This window comes from Henckelia pumila, chromosome 3 (assembly GCF_033568475.1).
Source record: "Henckelia pumila isolate YLH828 chromosome 3, ASM3356847v2, whole genome shotgun sequence".
NCBI classification, from domain to species: Eukaryota; Viridiplantae; Streptophyta; class Magnoliopsida; order Lamiales; family Gesneriaceae; genus Henckelia; species Henckelia pumila.
In genome coordinates this window covers 117992127-118015143 of record NC_133122.1, presented here as the reverse complement: position 1 = coordinate 118015143, position 23017 = coordinate 117992127, and the positions used below count along the sequence as shown (strand labels likewise).

The window sequence follows — 23017 nt, the reverse complement described above, 5'->3', positions numbered from 1 at the left end:
TTTATCATCATCGCAATGTTTTAGTCTTCTAAACTTTTTAACATAATATTTTGGTCATTATAGTTTCGCGAAAAAAATAAATTGAATCATTAATTTAGTCATCTGGTTCAAGACAAGTAAATCAAATCATAAATAATTGAGACTATATTTCACATATAAATGAAAGATATTCTCATATTTTATCCAATCAATTCGTTTTAATTCGTTTATTTTTTTTTTTAATTTAGTAATCTAACTAAAATTTTTGGTATTCTAGATTGTAGGAATAATATTATAAAACTAATGGTGATGACTATGTAATCTAACTATGATAGTTTACTGAAAAAAAAATATTACAAGATTTGAAGAAATAAAAAAAGTTTACCTTGATTATTGCATATTATATGTATATGATTTTTCAGAAAAAGAAAAAAAAAAAAAGGAGACATTTACATATTAATATTTTTGATGGGATAAAACCCAAATACGTCCTTAAAGTTTTCTAACTTTCCCAAAAATATACTAACACTTTATTCGTTCCTAATTATGTCCCTTATTTAACAAATAGTTTCCTTAATATGTCCCTCAAACTAAAAATTGCCTATAATACCCTTATTTTAACAATTATAATTAATATTTCCTCTGGGCTCAAAAAATGGTATAAGAGCCTAGGTAATTTTATTCAGACTTTATATTATTCATTAAATCATACTTTTCTTTGTTGAGGAAGAGATTTTTAACAAACCATGGATTCAAACGAGAGTTTGGACCAGAAGGATTTCATTTATATGAAATCCCATAAACAAGTGAATCTATTTAAAATAGATTCTTTACAACAGAACTTAAAGAGACTTAGGTTTTTTATACTCTCTGAAGAGATTAAGAAATATGATTTTTAATTTTCAATTTCTAGAGATCACACCAGATTCCTCTAAACTCTCCGGAGATCTTAGAGAAATTCAAAAGACGGTACAATATTACAGTAATCAGTTGTATGAAATACTTCAGCAGATTGGAGAAATCCTTAAAAAACAAGAAGAAATTCTTGTAACTCTAAAGGATCTTCAAACTAAAATTATAAATCTAGAACATACTTCTGGTTCTAAAAAGAAAAATAGAGGAGGAAGGTTACCACTCTCGTTTGGTACCGAACCTCTGTTACATCAGAAAGGTAAAACCAAAATGGTTCAAAAACCTTTAACTGATGATGAATTGATGATTAATCTTATAAAGACAGTATTAGAGAAAAACACTATCTGATGACTACTTTAGAAAGATTAAATCTCGAGGATCTACAAGATCTTGCGGATTCTTTTTCGAATCTTAAAGTAGTAGATCTAAAAATGAATTCTCCTGAGGGTGAACACCCCATAGGGAATCCCACGAGATATGTGGTTAAAACAGAAGAACCACATAGTGAGTTCCATGTTGGAAAAAATTCACATCCAGCAGGAACCAGATCAAGAAGGAGTAATGTACCAATACATCAAACTCCTTATAAAAAAACCGTTTTAGACCCGATACATCCTTATGGGGTTATGTTAAACCTGGATGTTCTGGACTTCAAAACAGAGAATATCTCATAGATGATTGGACATCAGCCATGAGAATAGCAGCAGGAACTTTAGATCTCAATAAAGAAGGATTTATCAAACTTCTGGAAATGAGTCTAATGGGATCTGTCAAGATAGCTTGGAAAATGACCATGCCAAAAACCAAGGAATCAATCTTAGCAGGAGAATCACTTAGCGAGATTGGAGGAAGAATGGCCACCCTTTTTAAAGCACAATTCATAGGAGTAGACTATTTCAATAATCAAGATACAGAGAAAAATAGAAGATATACTCAAGCTCTGTATAGCCTCGAGTTACATGATATCTGTTTAGTTGATGAATATATTATGTTATTCACCAAATACAGATGGAATTCGGAAGTTGAAGAAAATGTAGCCATTCAGCTATTTTTCGCAAAAAATGCCAAGCCCCTGGAGAGAAATGCTGATAAAAGAATACGTTCCAGGTAATCTTGATACTTTGGCAAGACGCGCCTCTTTTTTGAAAGGAAAATTGGCGGAATGGTGTCATATGGCAGCATTACAGAAGAACTACAAGGAAATAAGGGGTATTAACAAGCATACTCCTCTATGTTGTAGAGAAAATGATCTCCCTACGGTTATAGGGAATAAATCACAGGGATTTAAAAGGAAGAAATTCAGAAATAATCCCCACAATAAAAGAATGAAAAGTTCTTGGAAACCAAGAACATTTTGGTCCAAACAAAAGGCCAGATCTTATAGATCAGGTAGAAGAAGTGGACCTACAAGAACATCCATAGCAACAAACTCATCACAAGGCAGGGAAAGAACACCATCTAGAAGAACTCATACGAGAGCAAGTGAAAGTTTCAAAGATTGCAACTGCTGGGCATGTGGAGCAAGAGGACATATATCTACAAACTGTCCAGAAAACGAGAAAAAATGAGTTAAACTCTTTGAAGCAACACCAGATATGGATGATGCGGTATTCTTTCAAGATCTAGTCCAAGTATATCAATTTGAAGATATCCCCTCAGATGAAAGTATATACGAAGAAGAGCTATTGTTTAGCCAAGATGAATCTGAAGATGAATCAGAATCAGAATCAGAATAAAGAAGAAGTGTTTCGACACGAAACACAAGAGAGTTTGGCTGGATTTTTTAGTCAAACCACGATATCTCATAATATGGTCCAAAGGATTATGAGAGAAAATCCAACATTACAGAAGTACCAAGGATTTTTGGCAGGACAAGTAGAGAGGGTCTTAGGCAACCTAGGGCTAAGACAAAGAAGACATCATTTGATTTACAAAGTATCCAGTAGGGAAATGGCAATCCCGATGGAGTTAACAAGTAATCAAATAGAGATGCAGTTAATTCCTTTTGAAGAAGTAAGAGAGGAATTGCAAAAGCTGAAAAGTGAGGTAGCAAGAACGATGTCTTGGATTCATATTGGAGCAATCCAAATAATGATCAAGGCAAATTTTATAGAAGGAATAGATTCACCCATAGATATCATAGTATGTGATAAAAGAATGGGGAATATCCAAGATGCTGTTCTGGGTACGATCTCAGGAAATCTATGTGCAGGAAAAATTGTAGGAGTTAATTATCCAAGAATAGCCTACAATTTAGCTGACAGAGACTTTAGTCGAGCCTTGACGTTGCATCAAAACTTCAAGGAAAAAAGATTAATGAAGGAAGGTAATAGACCATATTCTATTACTTATCAAATTTCATATGCTCTTTATAATACGCACCATTCTGAATTATTTATTAGAAATGAGTTTATTGAAATTCCAGAAATCTTAGGAAACGTTTCTCAAGCAATATACCCGAAAAAAATCGAGTTTCCTTTAATTCAGGAAACAGACATTCAAATACAAGATAAATCGGTTCTATACAGAGATCTAAAAATAGAACCCCGAAGGTTATCTTTCCAAGGTAACCGAATGACAAGTCAAAGGTGGGAAAAATCTCCTATTCAGGAAATTCCACCAGAAGAAAAGGAGTTTTCAATAATAGGAAAACTTAGATCTCCAAAAGAATGGAAAGAAGTCAAAATAGTATTCGAAATTACAAGTCACAAGAACCAATTTTCTTGTAACTCGATTTACTATTTAGAGCAGCAGGTAACAGGAACTTACCAAGGATTAATAAATATTGGAGAATTGGAAGTTCAAATCTGTGGAATTCTAGGAAAAGAAGTGGATCAGCTCATTCTTGGCCTAGAGTTTCTGGAGGACCATAAACCATGGAAACGCCTTGAAAAAGGAATAGAGTTTATGGCAAAAGAAAAGACTTGGAAGATTCAATAAGAATTCTACGAGATGGAAAACCAAAAGAATTGGATAAGGAACAATCTCTTAATCAGATTCGAAAACTCTGTTTACAAACAGAGGAAGAAGCAATTGTTGAAATTAGTAAGTCATGAACATGATTTATTAGAACGCATTGAAGAAGTAGAAATGAGTAACCATACTCTACCTTCTAAGGCCTTAGGAAAACTAAAGGTAAATAGTCTTAATCGGATTACTGAGTTACAACACAGTCTGTTAAAAATGGCGGGGTCATTTAGTAATCCCTTTAAAAAATGACAACAAGTCATTTCTCCATATACATTCCAATAGGGATGTTGTATGAACAATATAAGGCTGAATATTTTGCAGCTTATATTGACTCGGGAGCAGGAATTTGTACAGCAAAAAGAGGAGTCTTCCCTGAAGAATGTGAATAAGAATTGCCAAAAATTGCTGGACGAGATTTCTCTCGAAGAATTTTAATTCTTTGCAAAGGAATAAAACAAGCAGAGATCCTTATAGGAGGAGCAGGTCAAACACCTTGGTACAAGGTAAAGACACCACCAATCTATTTTCATGATACAGGAACTGATATCCTGTTAGGAAATAACTTCTTACAAATGTTTAAGAAGTACAAACAAGACAATGAGTCAAGAAGACTTATGTTCACTATAATTTGTGATCATAAAATTATCGTTCAACGACTCAAGGTTGCTTTTTATCGACAAATACCGATAATATTTCACAGCCAGCGTGGTGATAAAGGACAACTTTTTCACCCAAAAATGAAAGATCCAAGAAGGTTTGGAGAAACCATGTTGAAAATAACAACAGAACAAGAACTCCAAACAGAGGATATGGAGCTTCTCAAAGTAACTCTAAATCACAGAGATATAGATTTAGAAAATAAAGTATCCCTTGAAGATGTCAAAAAGAGGCTCAAAGAAAGTTACAACGAGCATCCTTTGGCATGGTGGGATAGAAATCAACTGAAAGACAATCTTACTCTAAAGGAAGGAAAAGATTATGAATTCGTCAGATATAAGCCTATCCCAATGAACATAACATATCAAAGGGATATGACAATGATAATCAAGAAACATTTGGACCTTGGTCTAATCAAAGAAGGAGTTTCACCTTATAGCAGCCCAGGTTTTCTGGTCAGAAATCATGGTGAAATAAAAAAAGGAAAACCCAGGTTAGTTATTAACTACCAAGGTATTAATAAAATCCTTGAATTTGATGGGTACTTCATACCCAGTAGATAACATCTAATTAGCTGTGTACGAAATGCTAGAGTGTTCTCAAAATTTGATTGTAAGTTTGGATTTTACCAGATTCGAATGGAAGAAGGCAGTAAGAAATTCACAGCCTTCTCTACACCACAAGGACATTATATCTGGGAAGTTATGCCTATGGGATTGGCTAATGCACCCCAAATATTTCAAAAAAAGATGGATAATCTTTTTAAAGATTATTTCAACTTCATGTTTGTTTATATTGATGATATTCTTATAGAATCAAAAAACATAGATGAACATATTAAACATTTAGAGATTTTCTCTAAAATTTGTACACAAGAAGGACTGGTTTTATCTGAAAAGAAAGCAGTCATAGCAACAAGGAAAATTGAATTCCTTGGAATTGAGATTGATGAAACTGGAATAATTCTACAACCTCATATTGTGGAAAAGGTAAAGAATTTTCCAGATAAACTCAAAGATGTAAAACAACTCCAAAGTTTTCTAGGAGTAGTTAATTTTGCAGGGATGTTCATAAACAATTTGGCAATGTACAGAAAGGTGTTTAGTCCTTTGTTAAAAAAGGATGCAAGGTTTATATGGACCGATGAACATACTAAAAGGGTGAACCAATTAAAGGAGATATGTAAGAATCTCCCAAAAATGGCTATACCCGTGGATGAATATGATCTGGTGTTATTTACAGACGCCAGTGACGAATGGTGGGCAACAGTTCTTACTAAGATCACTCCGGATGGAGAAATACCATGCAGATACTGTAGCGGTCTTTTTTCAGAATCTGAGGCTATCAGATGACATATCAACGGAAAGGAATTTTATGCAGTTAAAAGGGCTTTCGAAAAATGGCCATTATTTTTACTTGCTAAAAAATTCACTTTGAAGGTTGATAACACTCAGGTAAAAGCTTTCCTAAGGAATAAGATTGAATCTAAACCTGAGAAGGCTAGGTTATTAAGATGGCAAGCTTTATGTCAAAATTATATTTTTGATATTGTTATTATTAAATCTCATGAAAATATTCTTGCAGATTTCTTAACAAAAGATGGAAGGCAGTGACGTAGATTCCATCATGAAAATGCAGAGGCATCTCAGGGAACACCTTGGGTTGCTTCAAACCGAGTACAACCAGCTTGTCATAAGTGCCGATATGGCGGGCAGGTTACAACAAGCTGATCGGATCAAAGTATCTAATCGAATCACGGGATGTATGCAAGCTCAAATTCAACTATGGGCTGCTATTCAAGGGCCAATTATGTGTGCCATAGAAAAACCACTGGTTTCTCAAAAACAAAAAATACAGCCACCGGTTGTAAAACAATATGTTTTGGATTCTAATACTCAAGAAACAAGCGCTAATCTATCATCAGCTTTTGATGATCTAGATAAAGCAACAATTGATGAGGATAACTCATCAAGTCAACCCTCCGCCTCTGGGGTAAAAGAGGAAGAGATCAATCTTAGGCCCCACACTGACAAGGGAAAATCTAAGATTGATACTAACCCAGCTGTAATTTTTCCATTTCAGGTTTATCAACAAAGATGGGAGAAATTAAGTACAAGAAGTGAAATCAACCCGATCACTTGCAGGGTTGATGTTGCAGGAATATATCCAAGGGTTTGGCTAAAAAACAATGTCAATCCTAAGGATGTAAAGCTATGGTATGAATTTGGGGCTCTAGCCTCAGTTTATACAACTTCACCAGGCTTCCAAGAAATATCACAACTACCAAAATGGATTCAGGAAGCAGTCCAAGAAACATGGACAAATAATGATCATTTGTCCAGAGGAGATATGCTCGAGTTATACTTCTTTAGTGCTGCTCCAGAACCAACAGGAAAAGGATCACACGAGCCCTTTCATTTCATCAAGCTAAGGAGACCTAACATGAATAATCAAAGATTTATCAAGGATCCTATATCTGAAGAAATACCATTGGTGTCCACCTTTGGAGAAAATGAAATTTCAACCAGAAGGGCATGGGGTATTTGGGTTTGTCTCACCGAGATGGATAAGGACAAGTTTCCATTCAAATTTTATCAAAATTATGTGAACGGATCATTCCAGTTAAACACAATGACAGGAAAAACTACGGCTTTTGTGGAAGAACTCTTCGAAAAAAAGAGGAACTTTTTATGGAACAACAAGCTGCCGGGGAGTAAAGAAACTCGCCAAAAATTTTGTAACATGGCTCATATCGGAAGATGATCAGAGAATATCTGCCCAGAATGTCCAAACCAGAAGGATCCAGAATTCGGAAAAACCTTCAAACCCCGAACGGATCGAAAAGATTTTTCCGAGACAAGCAAAGGTGGCAGGGACCACCAAAACCACGTTTCCCAGGGGCCCACTGCAAAAGCAAAAGATGCACCGACAATAATAAAGAAGACATGTGAGGAGAATAAATCCAAAAGAAAAAGTCAAGCATGTGACTCCTCCACTAGTAAAAGATGCCATCGGGCATGTGACTCCCACTAGCAAAAGATGTCATCAATAATGGCATAAAGAATTCAAGACACGTGTAAGATTTCCTGAAGTTTCTCGGTGAAACGAGTGAATCTTTGGCTATAAATACAGGATTTTAAGGAAGCTGAAGATGTAAGGTCCAAAAAGTCCACTAGCTTAATCACGATTAATTGATTTAATTATAATATTTAATGCATGTTATTTAGAATATTTAATTGTTATGTGGAATTATGTGAATTATTGGATGCCTGGAATTATGTGACTGCTATGTTATTTTTTTTAAAGTTTTCAGATTGGTATTAATTTTGGGTCGTAGGTACGAGTCTAGCCTTGAATAGAGCTAAGAAAAATATGTTAAATTAAGATTAAAGGGAAGCAGTGCATTTTATTGAGTGGAGGATTAAAATTTTAAAGGATTTTAAATGTAACTAATGGGCCGCGTTGGAGCCCATTAGTCACAAAAGAAAAGCATTCAGAAATTTTATTCTGAACTCTCATTTGAACGCACACTTTTCTTCCTCAAAATCTCTCTCAAACGCTGCATCAAGGCTAGGGTTCTTCAGAGGCTCGAGGCTAGATCGTCCTACCGCTCAGGTTATTTCCAATCAAATCAATCCAGGCAAGTTTTTACTGTTTTTAAACCCATTCAAGAATATAGTTATTTTCAAGGTAAAATCCTAGGTGTTTGATTGATGATCCATGAACGTTTTATTGAAAAATTCTATGAGTATGTTGCTTGATTGTGATACGTGAAGCATTCCTGAGGTGTTCGGTTCATGTTTATCGAGTTTTGAAAAATTTGAAGGAAATAAATCAGATTTTTGGGTAAAAGTAGTTTTGAAGGTTTTGATTCAAAATCTTTGAAATTTTTTATGCATTGGTATAATTTATTTTGAGTTTATGATGTTGTAGAATGATATTTTGATGGAAAAATCGTCCCAAAGCATTGTGGGTTTTGAGAAAATACAGAAAAAATCAGTTTTTGGAAAAGGGAGACGTGACGGGGCACCTGCGCTGCCTGGCAGTGCGCCCGCACCTGCGTCGCGTTCATCAGCGAGCAGGAGGCGCGCCCGCGCTGCCTGGCAGTGCGCCCACGCCTGCGTCGCGTAAATCTGCGAGCAGGAGGCGTGCCAGCGCTGGTTGAGCGCGCGACCGCGCCGCTGGTTCAAAATTCCCACCCAATTTTATGAGTTTTTGAGTCTTAAAAATCATGATTTTTATACTTTAATGTATTTTAATTATTTTTAAGAATGTTCATGAAGAATTTTAAAGTTTTGAAGGTCCGAAACGGACGGAATGCCTCACGTGGATCGGCCAAGTTATGTATTGCATGATTATGTGATTTTCTCATGAAATTTAACTTCTCATGAAATGTTTGACGGATTTTAAGCATGTAGCATCACGAGAAAATTTATGAGCATGTACGAGATTTATGAAAATGACATGATAAGATGAATGATATGATGCATGGAAAATATTTTGATGATTTATGCGTCTTGTGGTGATTATATGGGGTATGCACTTCGGGATGAGCTCCGGAGCGGCTATCCAAACATGGCTCACGGGATGGTTATACGGGGTATGCACTTCGGGATGAGCTCCAAAGCGGCTATCCAAAGAATGAAAGTTTGCGGGCTTAATGCCATATGCTTGTCTGATCAACAAGAAACTATGAATGGCTCGTTATGACGATTACCACACTACTCATACTTCATCTCCCCAAATATTTTTATGATATGGCTATACTAAAGTTATGTTTATTGCATGGGAGTTTAAGTTAATGTTTCCTTTTAAAGTTAGAAAATCCTTTTCTGCATGCTCTTGTTGAGTCTTTCGACTCACTATACTTGAATGGTGCAGATAATGATGATGTGGATGCTTTTATTGATGATTATGTGGGCGGACATGAAGAAGAGGCAGGGGTCGGTCCAACGGGCAATGCATGAGTGTGAATGCTTTAGAATGGAAGATGTTTTAAACCTTTTTATTTGATGAGAGACAAACAAGTTTAAATTTTTTTAGTTGATGGCCATGTTTTGACAAATATTTTTTTTAGATGCTATTTTATTGTATACGCTATTTTAATAAATAAGATGATGCTTCCGCAAAGTTTTTATTTTTACCAAATCTTTTAGTAAGTATGTTTGAGTAACGTTTCGATTGAGAAATTGGGACGTTACAGCTTGGTATCAGAGCAGTTCGCTCTGGGTTTGTTTGCACGCATGCATTCTCGCCACGACCCTGTGCTTCGTCTTCATGTCTGTAAGTTTTATGTTTTGGATTGTTTAAGATGCATGATAGCTATTGCGAATAATATTTATGCATGTTAATTAGGATGTTATGTTTAAATAACGTAATTAATCATGTGGACTGTATGGACAGCAGGATTATGGCTAACCGTAGGAATCCGAACAATGAGGACAATCAGAATAACCAGTTTTTGGCTGGGTTGGCGACTCTGTTGCAAGAGCAGAGTAGAGCCCAAGGGGAACAGATTCAACAGTTAATCCAAGCACAAGTGGGAGGACGGAACAACAATCAGCCACTACTAACTAATCCGATCTTTAAACAGTTTAAGGATCTAGGGCCGCAGGAGTTCAGAGGAGGGGCTGATCCCCTTGTAGCCGAGGAATGGGTACAGTAAGTGGAGACCATTTTTGACTACATGCAGCTCACTGATGTAGACCATGTGAGGTGTGCCATCTTTATGTTTCGTGATGATGCGCGAATTTGGTGGCAGGGAGCCCGTTCTGCTGTGGATATGACTACGTTGACTTGGAATGGATTTAAAGATGTGTTCTATGGGAAATATTTCACTATCAGTACCAGGACTAGACTTGCTAGAGAATTCCTGGAGCTCCGTCAAGGGAGTATGTCCATTGCTGAGTACGTGAAGAAGTTTGAAAGGGGGAGGTATTTTGTGCCCATGATTTCGGGTAATGCTGCGGAGGAGTTGAAGCATTTCACGGAGGGACTGAATGCCACTATTCTTCGTGATGTTAGATTGAGTGGGGCACAAACGTACCGAGCAGCAGTCGATGAGGCTATGTTATCAGAGACAGATGGGAATGATATTATCAAAGAATCACAAGCGAAAAGAGCCAGTTATCAAGGGAGAGAACAACAAGGGTCTAGTCAGAAGAGGCTGTACCAAGCCCCAGCTCAGAGGAGACCGCAGCAGCAGCAGCAGCAGTAGCAGCGCCAAAACCCCAATCAGGCGCGACCTCAGGAACAGAATCAGCCGAACGTCAATGCTCCAAAGCCGGCGAATGCACCTATCTGTCAAAAGTGTGGGAAGCCACACTCAGCTCAATGCATGCTTGGGAACAATACTTGCTTTCCTTGCAAGAAGCCAGGGCATTTCGCCAAGGATTGCCCGCAGTCAAAGGATCCTATCAGGGGAAGAGTGTTTGCTATGACTCACGATCAGGTTGACCCAGATTCTGCAATTGTCACAGGTATGATCCGTATCGCTGGTTTACCTGCTTTTGTGTTGATTGATTCAGGAGCTATGCACTCTTTTATATCTGTTAATTTTATAATGAAATTGGGGGTCTTGCCGGATGAATCTATTTCGAAATTTTGTGTGTCGTTACCCTCAGGAGAAGAACTGGAAAGTAGTAGTGTGGTAAGAAATTGCAAAGTTCAGATGCAGAGTCTAGTTTTTTGTGCAGATTTTATTGTTTTGAAAATGGTGGATTTCGATGCGATTTTTGGGATGGACTGGTTGTCTCGGCATGAGGATATTATTGACTGCAAACGGAAAACTATCTCATTGAAAGATCAGAACGGGAAACTGTTTGCGTTCTACACAACCTCTAAGAAGAGCGCACCAGGTATGATTTCTGCAGGAACAGCCTGGCAATTATTGAGTAATGGGTGTACAGTCTTTCTTGCGAGTCTAATTGGTGATCTGGAGGTACATCGACCGAAACTTGTGGAAGTGGAAGTAGTGAAGGACTTTCCAGAAGTTTTTCTCGATGATGTTGCGGGATTGCCTCCAGTCAGGGAAGTCGAATTTGGGATAGAATTGTTGCCTGGAACTAAGCTAGCTTCTAAGGCACCGTACAGGTTGGCACCGACCGAGATGAAAGAATTGAAGGATCAGTTGCAGGAATTACTGGATAAGGGGTTCATCAGACCGAGTGTATCGCCTTGGGGTGCACCGGTGTTGTTCGTCAAGAAGAAAGATGGGTCAATGAGATTGTTCATTGACTACAGAGAACTGAACCGGGTTATAGTGAAGAATAGGTATCCTTTGCCCAGAATAGACAACTTGTTCGACCAATTGCAAGGGGCAGAGGTGTTCTCAAAAATTGATCTGCGATCAGGTTACCATCAGATGAAGGTAAAGGATGCAGATGTGCAAAAGACAGCATTCAGGACTCGCTATGGCCATTATGAGTTCTTGGTAATGCCGTTTGGGTTGACCAATGCACCAGCTGTGTTCATGGATTTGATGAACAGGGTGTTTCAACCTTTCTTGGATCAGTTTGTCATAGTCTTCATAGATGACATATTGATGTATTCCTGCAGTAGGGAGGAGCATCGTCAGCACTTGGCTACGGTGTTGCAAATTTTGAAAGAAAAGCAACTGTATGCTAAGTACAGTAAGTGTGAATTCTGGCTGGAGCAGATTTCATTCTTGGGTCATATAGTTTCAGCTAAGGGGATTGAGGTGGATCCGTCTAAGGTGGAAGCGGTTCGTAATTGGGCTGTCCCAAAGAATGCTACTGAAATACGGAGTTTCTTGGGTTTAGCAGGCTATTACAGGAGATTTATTCAAGACTTCTCCAAGATAGCTCTACCACTGACTTCCTTAACTCGAAAAGGAGTGAAGTTTGTGTGGTCAGAACAATGTGAGCAGAGCTTTGCTGAGTTGAAAGAAAAATTGATTTCAGCGCCAGTGCTAGCAATTCCCGAAGGCACGGGTCGCTTTGTGGTTTATACCGATGCTTTCTAAGAGTGGATTAGGAGCTGTGCTGATGCAGGATGATAAAGTAATAGCATATGCATCTCGACATTTCCTTCAGTTTTCTTACTTATAAAACATTGTAATATTTCTCTTTCTATTGTATTAAGTTTTACTTTTATGTATTTCAAGAACAAGGCTACTATGAGTAGCAAAACAAGTTATCTCCTCCTCTTCAAAGGAGATTGATTTATGTAATAATATGTTGTCTGAATAAATTTCCGAAGCTCTTCTCTATCATCTTATTTTATTTAAAAAATTAAGCTTTTACTATACACCCTAAGGTAGGAAACGAAATAGGGCTGTGCTAGCTGCTGCTGAAGGAGTCTGTGTCAGGAACCATTGGTTGCGATCGCGTGGTTTGGTTGTGAGGAACAACCTGTAAAACCCGATGGACATAACCCGACAACAGTGTGGTCAAAGAGGTATTCTGCTTTAATTTACTGACGGAAGCATAATGGGATTAAGCCTTTAAATTTTAAATAGGGAAATAAAGGGTAGAATGGGCATTATTTAATTTTAAGGACAAATTCAAGAAACTATTTAATGAATCAGGGATATATTTGGAACATGAAAAGTGAAAGGGATATAATACGGAAAATGAAAAAGATATAGGGATATATTTAGGAATTGTCCCATTTTTTATTTTAAAATAAGATTATGACAAAATTATGAAACAATTATGTTTATCATTAATTAAATAAATAATTGTATGACTAAATTAATTTTTTGGCATAAATTTGTTAATACTTTAACATAAGAGTTTATGTTAGAAAAATTTATTTTGTATTGTATTTTTGTTAGGACATTAATTATTTTATATGCTAAATATTATTCAATGTATATAAATTTAATTTTCAAAGCTAACGAAACAAAGTTATTTAATACGCTAGAAAATATACACAAAATTGTGAATGTATTATGCATGAGCAAAAAACTTGAAAATCAAAGCAAGTCATATAAACATCATGTTTTATCAGACGTAAAAAATATATATGATTTAGATACACTTTATTCATAGAAGATCAAATTTTATCTACAACTAAAAGTTTTAAATTAAAATTTTTTTTTTTTCACTATCTTTTTAAATTTTAGGTTTTGGTCACTAAGTTTTCAAAATTTGTTTTTTGTATGCTAAATTTTATTTTAAACTATTTATACCTAATTGTTGTGGTGACACTGAAAAATGCTTTATTTTGCATCGAAAATACTGACATGAGCATTATAATAATGATGCAACTTAAAAATTTATTGACTTATTAGATGTCACATCAATAATTATATTAAAAATAGTCAAAATTAAAAGTTAGTGTATTAAATTAAACTTAAATTTGACAAATCAATTGACTAAAAATCAAAATGTGATGTGTTAATGGAACTAAAAAAATTATTTTCTTTCAATTAAATTATTGTTTTAACTTTCAAATAAATTACTGTTTTAACTTACAAATCAATAGAAGTTAAATTATTATTTAACAGATATTACTTTGGTTGAAGTGCAATAACTATTCATACTGAGAAGAACAATCGAAACATGATGTTTGAGATACAACATAGTTTAAAATATTGGATTAGTATTGTTACCAATGACTATAATTATTGAAAATGCAATAAGCATTCGGCCATACAATATGTATCAAAGTGAAGGTCATGACTTCGATTTACATTGATTGCGAGCATAATTATTGGGACGGAGATTATTGGGTACAATAATTATCTCTTTGCTATGTAAAACAATCAAAATGTAGTGTTTGAACAGTTACACATATTAAAATATTTGAATTGCACAATTATATATAAACTATATATAGTTTTTAATAAAATGCAAACGCTCAGTCTTACAGTTTATAAAAAATCAATGTATTTTTTTTACATTTCTCGACAAATATATAACGAACATATGTTATTGTTTTAAAGTCATTAATTAAAAAAAATAAATTAAATCCAAGGTATAAAACATAAAAGCATCGATTAGATACCACAAATCGATCGTAAAGAGAAAAAAATAAAGACATAATGTTTTCACTTCAATAACTAATTAAAGATCAAATTATTATAACCAAAGTTTGAAATTGATAGTAAAATATATAACACTTAATTAAAAAAGCTAAGCAATCAACTAATAAAATTATTATAACATGTCATGTGCATTTTTTTAGTATATATAAGTAACTAAATAATAAATATTATGTTCATGTCCAATTGGGATTTTGTTAATTATTGACATGCAAGTGTGCATGTAGCCTTAAAACCAGTAAGACCGAATCTACGCTACGGAGAAAATGAAGGCGAGTGAAGACAGTTGGATAACTGCCACTCTTCTTAATTCCAAAGACTCGGCCAACCCAAAGAAAACCCAAACCCTCTTCACGTACATGTTTTGACATTTTTTTATTTTATATTCTTCTCTAGAGATTAATGATCCATAATCAATGGCGTGCATGAAGCTTCTGGGCTCTAAATCGGAGGCGTTTCATCGCGATGGCCAAACTTGGTAATCACAAACGGGGAATTTTAAAAAGAGAAAGATCTCAATTCAATTCAATATATTATATTATATTGTTGGAGTACTTGTCTATCTTGTCTATGTCGCGTGTTTCGATCTGTGTTGATTTTTATATGTCAAATTCAGGCATTGCGCATCTGGTCTCCAAAGCGATGTTGCAGTCGAAGTCGGGGAGATGTCCTTTCATCTTCACAAGGTGTGTATAGAGGAGTTTGAAGTATATATATATATATATATATTCTTGATTCTTTTTAGTTATGAATTCTTTGTGTACATACGTTGATATTTCATATATATATATATGTTGCAGTTTCCTCTGTTGTCGCGAAGTGCGCTACTCGAGAAGCTTATTGGAGAACTAACGAGTGCCGATGGTGTCTTACAACTGACTCAGCTACCTGGAGGCGCTAAAGCTTTTGAGCTAATCGCGAAATTTTGCTACGGTGTTAAGATCGAGCTCACGTCCATGAATGTTGTGTCTCTCCGATGTGCAGCTGAGTATCTTCAAATGAATGAAGAGTACGGGGAAGGGAATCTCATTGCACAGACGGAAGCACTTCTTGTTGAGGTATTCGGCAGTTGGACCGACACCATAAACGCTCTTGAAACCTGTGAAGAAGTTTTGCCTCATGCAGAGGAGCTTCACATTGTATCCAGAAGCATAAAGTCGCTGGCGATGAAGGCTTGTGCGGATCCCAAGTTGTTCAATTGGCCCGCCGCTGGGTGTAATAATGATCCAGCGAGAGGGACGCTGTGGAATGGGATATGTACCAGCACAAAGCCTCTGGCCGCCACGAGTGACGATTGGTGGCACGAGGATGTTTCTTTCCTGAGTTTTCCTCTTTATAAACGGTTGATCCAAGCTGTTGAAGCGGGAGGAATGAGGCCCGAAAATGTAGCCGGAGCCCTTGTGTTCTATGCGAAAAAATACGTTCCTCAGATGAACAGGCAGTCGAGCTTCAAGAACTTGAATTCGGGCTCAACCATCTCTGTCCCTTCGGAGGCAGATCAAAGAACACTGCTTGAAGAGATAGTGCAGGAGTTGTTACCGAATCAGAAAGGAGTGGTGCATACTAGATTCCTTCTCAGGCTTCTCCACACAGCTATGGTCTTGCAATCGAGTCCATCATGTCGAGAAAATCTGGAGAGAAGGGTAGGTTTGCAACTAGACCAAGCCAAACTCGAAGATATATTGATACCTAACATGGGCTATTCCACGGAAACCATGTATGATATGGACTGTTTTAGTAGGATTCTTGGTCATTTCATGTCAATGGAACAACAGGCTTCAGCTTCTGCTTCCCCATGTATTGTTGAAGAAAGTCAGATAACAGACGGGACTCATTCTTTGGCATCGATTACCATGGTGGCTAATCTTGTGGATGCATATTTGGCGGATGTGGCACCAGATGTTAACTTGAAGCTCCCTAAGTTTCAATCCCTTGCTGCCGCTGTTCCTGATTACGCCAGACCCATTTCTGATGGTATTTATCGTGCCATCGACATATATCTCAAGGTACGTACGTAATATTTTTTTCTTCTCTACTCTACATGAGAGTATATATATATATAATTATTTAATGATCATCAGGCACATCCTTGGCTGACGGACTCAGAAAGAGAGCAAATCTGCCGTCTGATGAATTGCCAAAAGCTTTCATTGGAGGCTAGCACTCACGCTGCACAAAACGAAAGGCTGCCCCTTCGAGTGATCGTTCAAGTCCTGTTTTTCGAACAGCTGAGGTTAAGAACATCAATTTCTGGCTGGTTCTTCGTTTCAGACAATCTCGACAACTCCCAGAACCCGAGTTCTGTTGTCTCAGCCTCCAAGAACGGCGGTTTCCACCAAAGGGTTGTCTCCCGTGGCAGAGTATCGTGCGCGGAAGATATGAAGGAACGCATTTCTGATCTTGAGAAGGAGTGCCAAAGCATGAGGGAGGAGTTTCACAATCTGGTTAAGGCCAAGAGAGGTTGGAGCTTTTTCTGCAAGAGAAGATCTCATCCTTGCAATTCCAAGTCGTCCAAGCATCACAGCGTCAAGGCAGAACCCCCATTCGTGAAGGGGAATCAGTGTCATGCCAATAATCATCCCCAAAACAAGGCTCGTCCAGGTTGTTAACGTTTTATTGCTATCTGCAGCTAAGTATCAGCAACATTATCAACACATACTTTGTTTTACTACAATATTTTTTTTCTGTCTCGTGACTTCAATCTGTTTCCATTTGCTGCTAGCTAGCTAGATTTAAATTTGTCCGGCAAAATATGGTTACTTTTCGATGTTATTTCATATCTGGACGAATCCAATGTGACTCTTGTAAGGAACCAACTATTATCTACATCGTTCTATGCGGTTTATATGGTATAATCTATTCAAATATAACTATATGACTTATGCAATATGAGGCTCATTCAACTCATCTTATTTTATAGTGTATGATGTTAGAAAAACCATGTATCACAATAGCCAAGAATTCATGTCGATTTAAGAGAAAATAAATTAATAACACTAAACACATAACTGAATCCATTAATGATTGAACTAGCGTAAGCGTTATGGATCTTCCAATACAATAGAGAATCGATCATCTTATTCTTGCATGAAATGAGAACCAGGATAGAGATCTATAATATGTTTGCCATATATATTTTTGTTATTCTCAACGACTCGAGGACTATAACAATATATATAATGTTAATACCTAAAAATTAGTTGAGCAACAGATTTTGGTGGACTTGAAGAGAGATGTAGCAGACTTTGTCTCTAAGTATTTGGTGTGTTAACAAGTGAAAGTTGAACACCAAAGACCCGGTGGACTACTACAACCATTAGAAATCCCCGAATGGAAATGACAGCATATTTCCATGGATTTTGTAGTCGGACTGCCAAAATCACGATAAAATCATGATGGTATATAGGTAATTGTGGAAAGACTCACTAAATCCGCTCATTTCTTACCCATATACATGAACTACAACGTCTTAGACAAGTTGGCAACTCTAATGGATAACAATGTGAGATTACATGGAGTCTCAGTCAGCATTGTTTTGGATCGAGACCCATGATTTGCCTCAATATTTGGAAAAAGCTTTCAAGAGTCAATGGGAACCAAGGTGACAATTAGCACAACGTATCATCAACAAACCGATGGTGTAGTAGCCCGATACATGTTTTACTTGATCTACCACTAGAGTAACGTAAGTACTGAATGAGATTGTCAGCTGAGTATACAAGCTTATATGTTGTTTTTATGTGACATGGTACATGTTTTACTGATTTACATACATATTGCATGTGAACATACATGTTGAGTCGTGTCTCCTTCGAGATAGCCTTTTTCGTAGGGTCGCTCAGTCCTACACCTATTATACTATATCACATCGGGATTTATCACGATACGTGGGGACTGATACTACGGTGATCTAGACGAGTGTGTTAGTCACCCCATGGTCGGATTCCCAAATGGTGCTACATATTCATTGGCGCCTAATCTGAGCAAGACTTGGTAGTTGATTAGTCACTCAGTCATCTCACATTGCATTAAGCATATTAGTTTTTTATACTCATATTTACGTGTTGGGCATTAGTCGCTCACGTCCATGGTATTATCTTGGACCCCCCCATTCCACAGAGCTGGTCTTAGGCTGGACGGAGCAGGTGGATCCAGGCAGGGTTAGAGGCAGGTTCAGGTGCTGCTGGGGATTTTATCTACAGTCCGTTTTTATCTTGTAAATATTCATGGAGAAAAAAAAAACTTGGGTTTTTAGTACCGATTGTATTACGTCGGTTTTCCTTTTAGTGGTTTATTTCAAGCTTCCACAATAAATTCCATGTTTTAATAAATATTTTTATGTTAATCTAATTGAATGATTAAATCTGCAAGTTAGTAGGTGATCTAGATTGGATCACTACAGTAGGTGACTTAGGCAAGGGTGCGAAGGTTGCTATTAGTTTAATTGAGTTGTTAAATTCGATTGGGTTGTATTTTCACCTATTGTATACTTGGATTTTAATAACCAGTTATATTCTGTCGGACCAGTTATTTAGGTTATCTGTCTAAGTTTTATTGCATGTTTAGTGTTTAGCTAGTAGTTGATCCGAGTTTGGTAACCACAAATAGCTACTCCCAAAAGCTACTAAGATTATAGACTTATACTTGTGTCTGTCGTCAACCAGCAGATATCGAAGGTCTTGACCCAAGAACAGCTCCGCTACAAGCCTCGTAGCTCCTCGCTATCACCCGATCCTAGAGAAAATGGTTGGAAACATTAACAATTATACCGAATCAAGACCCACACACACAAAGAACACATTGAAATATGAAGTCTCGGCTCCTATTTATAGATCTTGATCAGACGCAAGAATTGCGAGTTTGGACCTTTTGAACTCGCCTGATTCCCATGTGTCAATAACATTTTGACACCTCGCGGAGCAGCTGCGTTCGGACCCTCCGTTCTTGGATTCAAACCTTCCGAACTCGTACGTGTCCGTACATACTGACACCCCGCTAGTGCGCTTGACTTCGAACCTTCCGAACTCTCCATGTGCATCAGAAATCAACCATTGCCATCTGAACTCCCTTGTCATGAGTACGGACCTTCCGAACTACTCGGGTCCTTGGGGTCCTCTGGATCATTTTAGGACGTCCTCAATCTGATTTTCTACTTATTTTCTCCAAATAAGAAATCTTTAATCATGTTTTATCCTTTAAACATGCTTAAATTTTTTAATCACTTAAAATAAAGTAGGGTTATTACAGGTTGAAGATTTATAAACCGTCGGGATGGTGGGTCGGTCCGCCTAACCAGCAACCCTCTTTGGGTTGAAAATTTCCATCCCACCGAGATGGTGGGCCGACCCGTCCCCATCCCGCCATAGATTGGCCCGTCTAGCAACTCTAAAATAGAGGGAGTAAAGCTATAGGAGGAGTCCATAACTATAAGCCATTTATGACGTCAAAACTATTAATTCAAATATTATTATCATTGATCGCTATTTTGAAATGTAAGGAGTTTTTAGCATGTAGGTATTAATAATTTTTTATTTTTCAATTAAATACATGTGTATTAATTTGTTCAAATTATGAGTGTTAATCGGTCGGTTCGGTTTGGTTTTTTGTTTTTATTTCAATATTTTGGTTTTCGGTTTTCGAAATATATAATTCAATATTCGAATCATTTTCTCCGATCCGGTTCGATTTTCTACCAAAACGGTTCGGTTATTTTGATCGGTTAATTCAGTTTTGATACAATTATTTTTATTAATAATATAAATATATTTTAAAATATAATATGTTAACTTTTTACATGATTTATTTGTAAAATCATTAAATTCAAAATCTAAATGGCTTAAATAAACAACAATCAATTAAAAATTATTATAAATGATACTTCATTAACTAAATATCATATCATAAAATATATAATATACAAAATATATAAATAAAATTATTAATTTAATGAAATTTTGATTTTTTCGGTCGGTTCGGTTTTGGCATATATAATATAAAATCGAATCAAATAAATTTTGGGTTTAACATTTATATCTGAATTTCAAATTTCAATTTTTGCTTCGATTCGATATTAAATTTTTTCGACTTAGATTTACGATTTTTTCGATTTTATCTGATGTTTGAACACCCCGTAGTGTATGTTATTAACTTAGCAAATAATTGGACTAGATAATTAGTATTAAATAATATATTGTGCTAACCTTAAATAAATTAATATCTAGTAGATAATATTAACTATTAAACAAGGAAAATAAATAAAACAAAATAGAAGGAAAATAGAAAGGGGTAAAAAACGTTTTTTTTTAAAAAAAAAAAAAGAGAAAGGGAAGGGAAGGGAAAAACGTGAAAAGCGAAAGGGGAAGAGAAAAAAAAGAAAAAAGAAAATAAAACCATCAGAAACAAAATAAAAAAAAGTAGAGGGGATGTAGGTCGAACCGTAGAGGGAAGAAGAGGTGGAGGCTGGGGTTCTAGGCTATTGGTTTCCATCGAGTTCCGTGCATGCTTCGATCCTCGAAATTGTCTCAAACTTTCGATATATACGTTGAAAGTTTTAATCTGTTTATTTGATTCATTGATAAGGTCATATATTTTTCAAAGTGTATTTGATGCGATTTGATTGATAAAAAAGTGTTATTTTGATAGATTTATACGTATATGAAATTTTGAAGGTGTAAAAGTGAGTTTATACGCAAAAATACGATTGGTATACAGTTACTATGCATGTATTCGTGTGCGTGTGTGTTCCTGAATTGAGGAAAAAGATAAGGTGAGGAAAAAATGTATTTTTATGGTTTGTGATAAAGTTACTGTAGTGACCCTTACCGAGATCACCTACTAAACAGAACTTAGGCATGCAATTAACTTAATCAAAACAGTAATCAGAATTAAACTGCGGAAAATAAAAACATTATACAATCCCAAGAAAAGGAATCTGTAAATATCCAAATATTATACAACCAGATCGAACAATGTATAAACCCAATACAACAGAATAAAAACCTAGACGAAGCTCCAGCTGGCCAATCACTGCCTAGCCCCTCTTGGATCCACCTACCTCGTCCAATCGCAAACCTGCCCCATGGAATAGGGTGTCCAGAATACGGAGTACGAGACATGAGCATAAAATGCTCAGCACGAGAGTATGAGTATACATGCATGCAAGTGTACCGTCTACTGACTAGAGGTCAAGAATCAGATAACAAAGACAAACCGGGCCCTAGTATGTAGCACGCTGTGCCGTCGCTTTAGGAGGTGGCTCACATACCGAAAATACCAGTGGACACACGGGACCCAAATCGATGGAAGTCCATCCACTAACAGGATAGGGTAAAACCCTACTAACAGACATCTCAATAGAGATAGCTCAAGATGTAAATGTATGCAGCATAAAATCATGGCATATAAATCATGCAGTCACATAATACATGCATACTCAGTCAGGATATTTCGAACAGTACTTTCGTACCTCAAATACTAGGCGCACTCTACCAGCTCTAGGTCTACACCTATAATCCGCACTACACTGCCAAATGATACTAATATCATTAAAGCGCTCTAAAAGCCTTAACTAGGCTATTGCATACTCCTAAATATTTTTAGGAAGCAAAAGTTATACCTTCGTTCGTCGTTAGCCCTTTGCTGTCGATTGCCTCAAAACTAGGCCACAGCTCCGCTATGACGCCTGGATCGCTATGCCACTTCCGGATTCCCAATGGGATGCCTAGAATTCCCTAGATCTGAGTTAGAAGGCTAAGGAATCGAGAGAGAAGAGGTGAAAGGTGTGCTCAAATGTGAGCCTCGGCACCCCTATTTATAGACAACGAACGTTGCATCCAATCCTCCATCGTTGCGTCCGTTCTGCCTGACGAACGTTGCATCCGTTCACCATCGTTGCTTCCGATGGTGCCAATGTCACATCAAGTACGTAAGCAGTGACGCATTTTTGATGACACGAACGTTGCATCCGTTCCTAGAACGTTGCTTCCGTTCTGCCCGACCCTCCAGACCATTTCTGACCAGGTCTAATCCCGGGCTTCGTTAATCCATTAGAAGTCTTCTTAATCCAGTTTATCGGTTTAATTAGCAATTACTTACTAAAACTGGGTACGGGCTACTAAATTCTCCCCACTTAAGATATTTCGTCCTCGAAATCAGATCTTAAGTACCGAATGTAAAACAAGGTGCAAAAACATTCTCTTATTCAAATTGCAAAATTACAGTGTTTACAACTGAATACAATTCGAAAATGAAATCAAAATAACTCAGGATGTTCTGTGCGCATCCTGCTTTCGAGCTCCCAAGTGGCTTCTTCAGTGCCTCGGTGCTGCCACTGAACTAATACCAGGGGAATGACTTTATTCCGCAAGACCTTATTCATATGATTCAGGATACGAATAGGTCTCTCAATATAAGTCAAATTCTTATCCACCTGAACCTCAGACCGCTGCAGAATATAAGACGGATCTACCACATACCGTCGCAACAGAGATA

General features: G+C 36.8%; 1 protein-coding gene across 1 annotated transcript; it reads left to right on the top strand.

Annotated features, from left to right (window-relative positions):
• The first annotated feature begins 14943 nt into the window (after positions 1-14943).
• Positions 14944-18747, top strand: LOC140889373 (BTB/POZ domain-containing protein At5g03250-like). Its single transcript, XM_073297087.1, has 5 exons — positions 14944-15005; positions 15144-15213; positions 15328-16533; positions 16609-17128; positions 18647-18747. The coding sequence occupies exons 1-5, from the start codon at positions 14944-14946 to the stop codon at positions 18745-18747; spliced, it is 1959 nt and encodes a 652-aa protein (XP_073153188.1).
• Positions 18748-23017: the final 4270 nt, after the last annotated feature.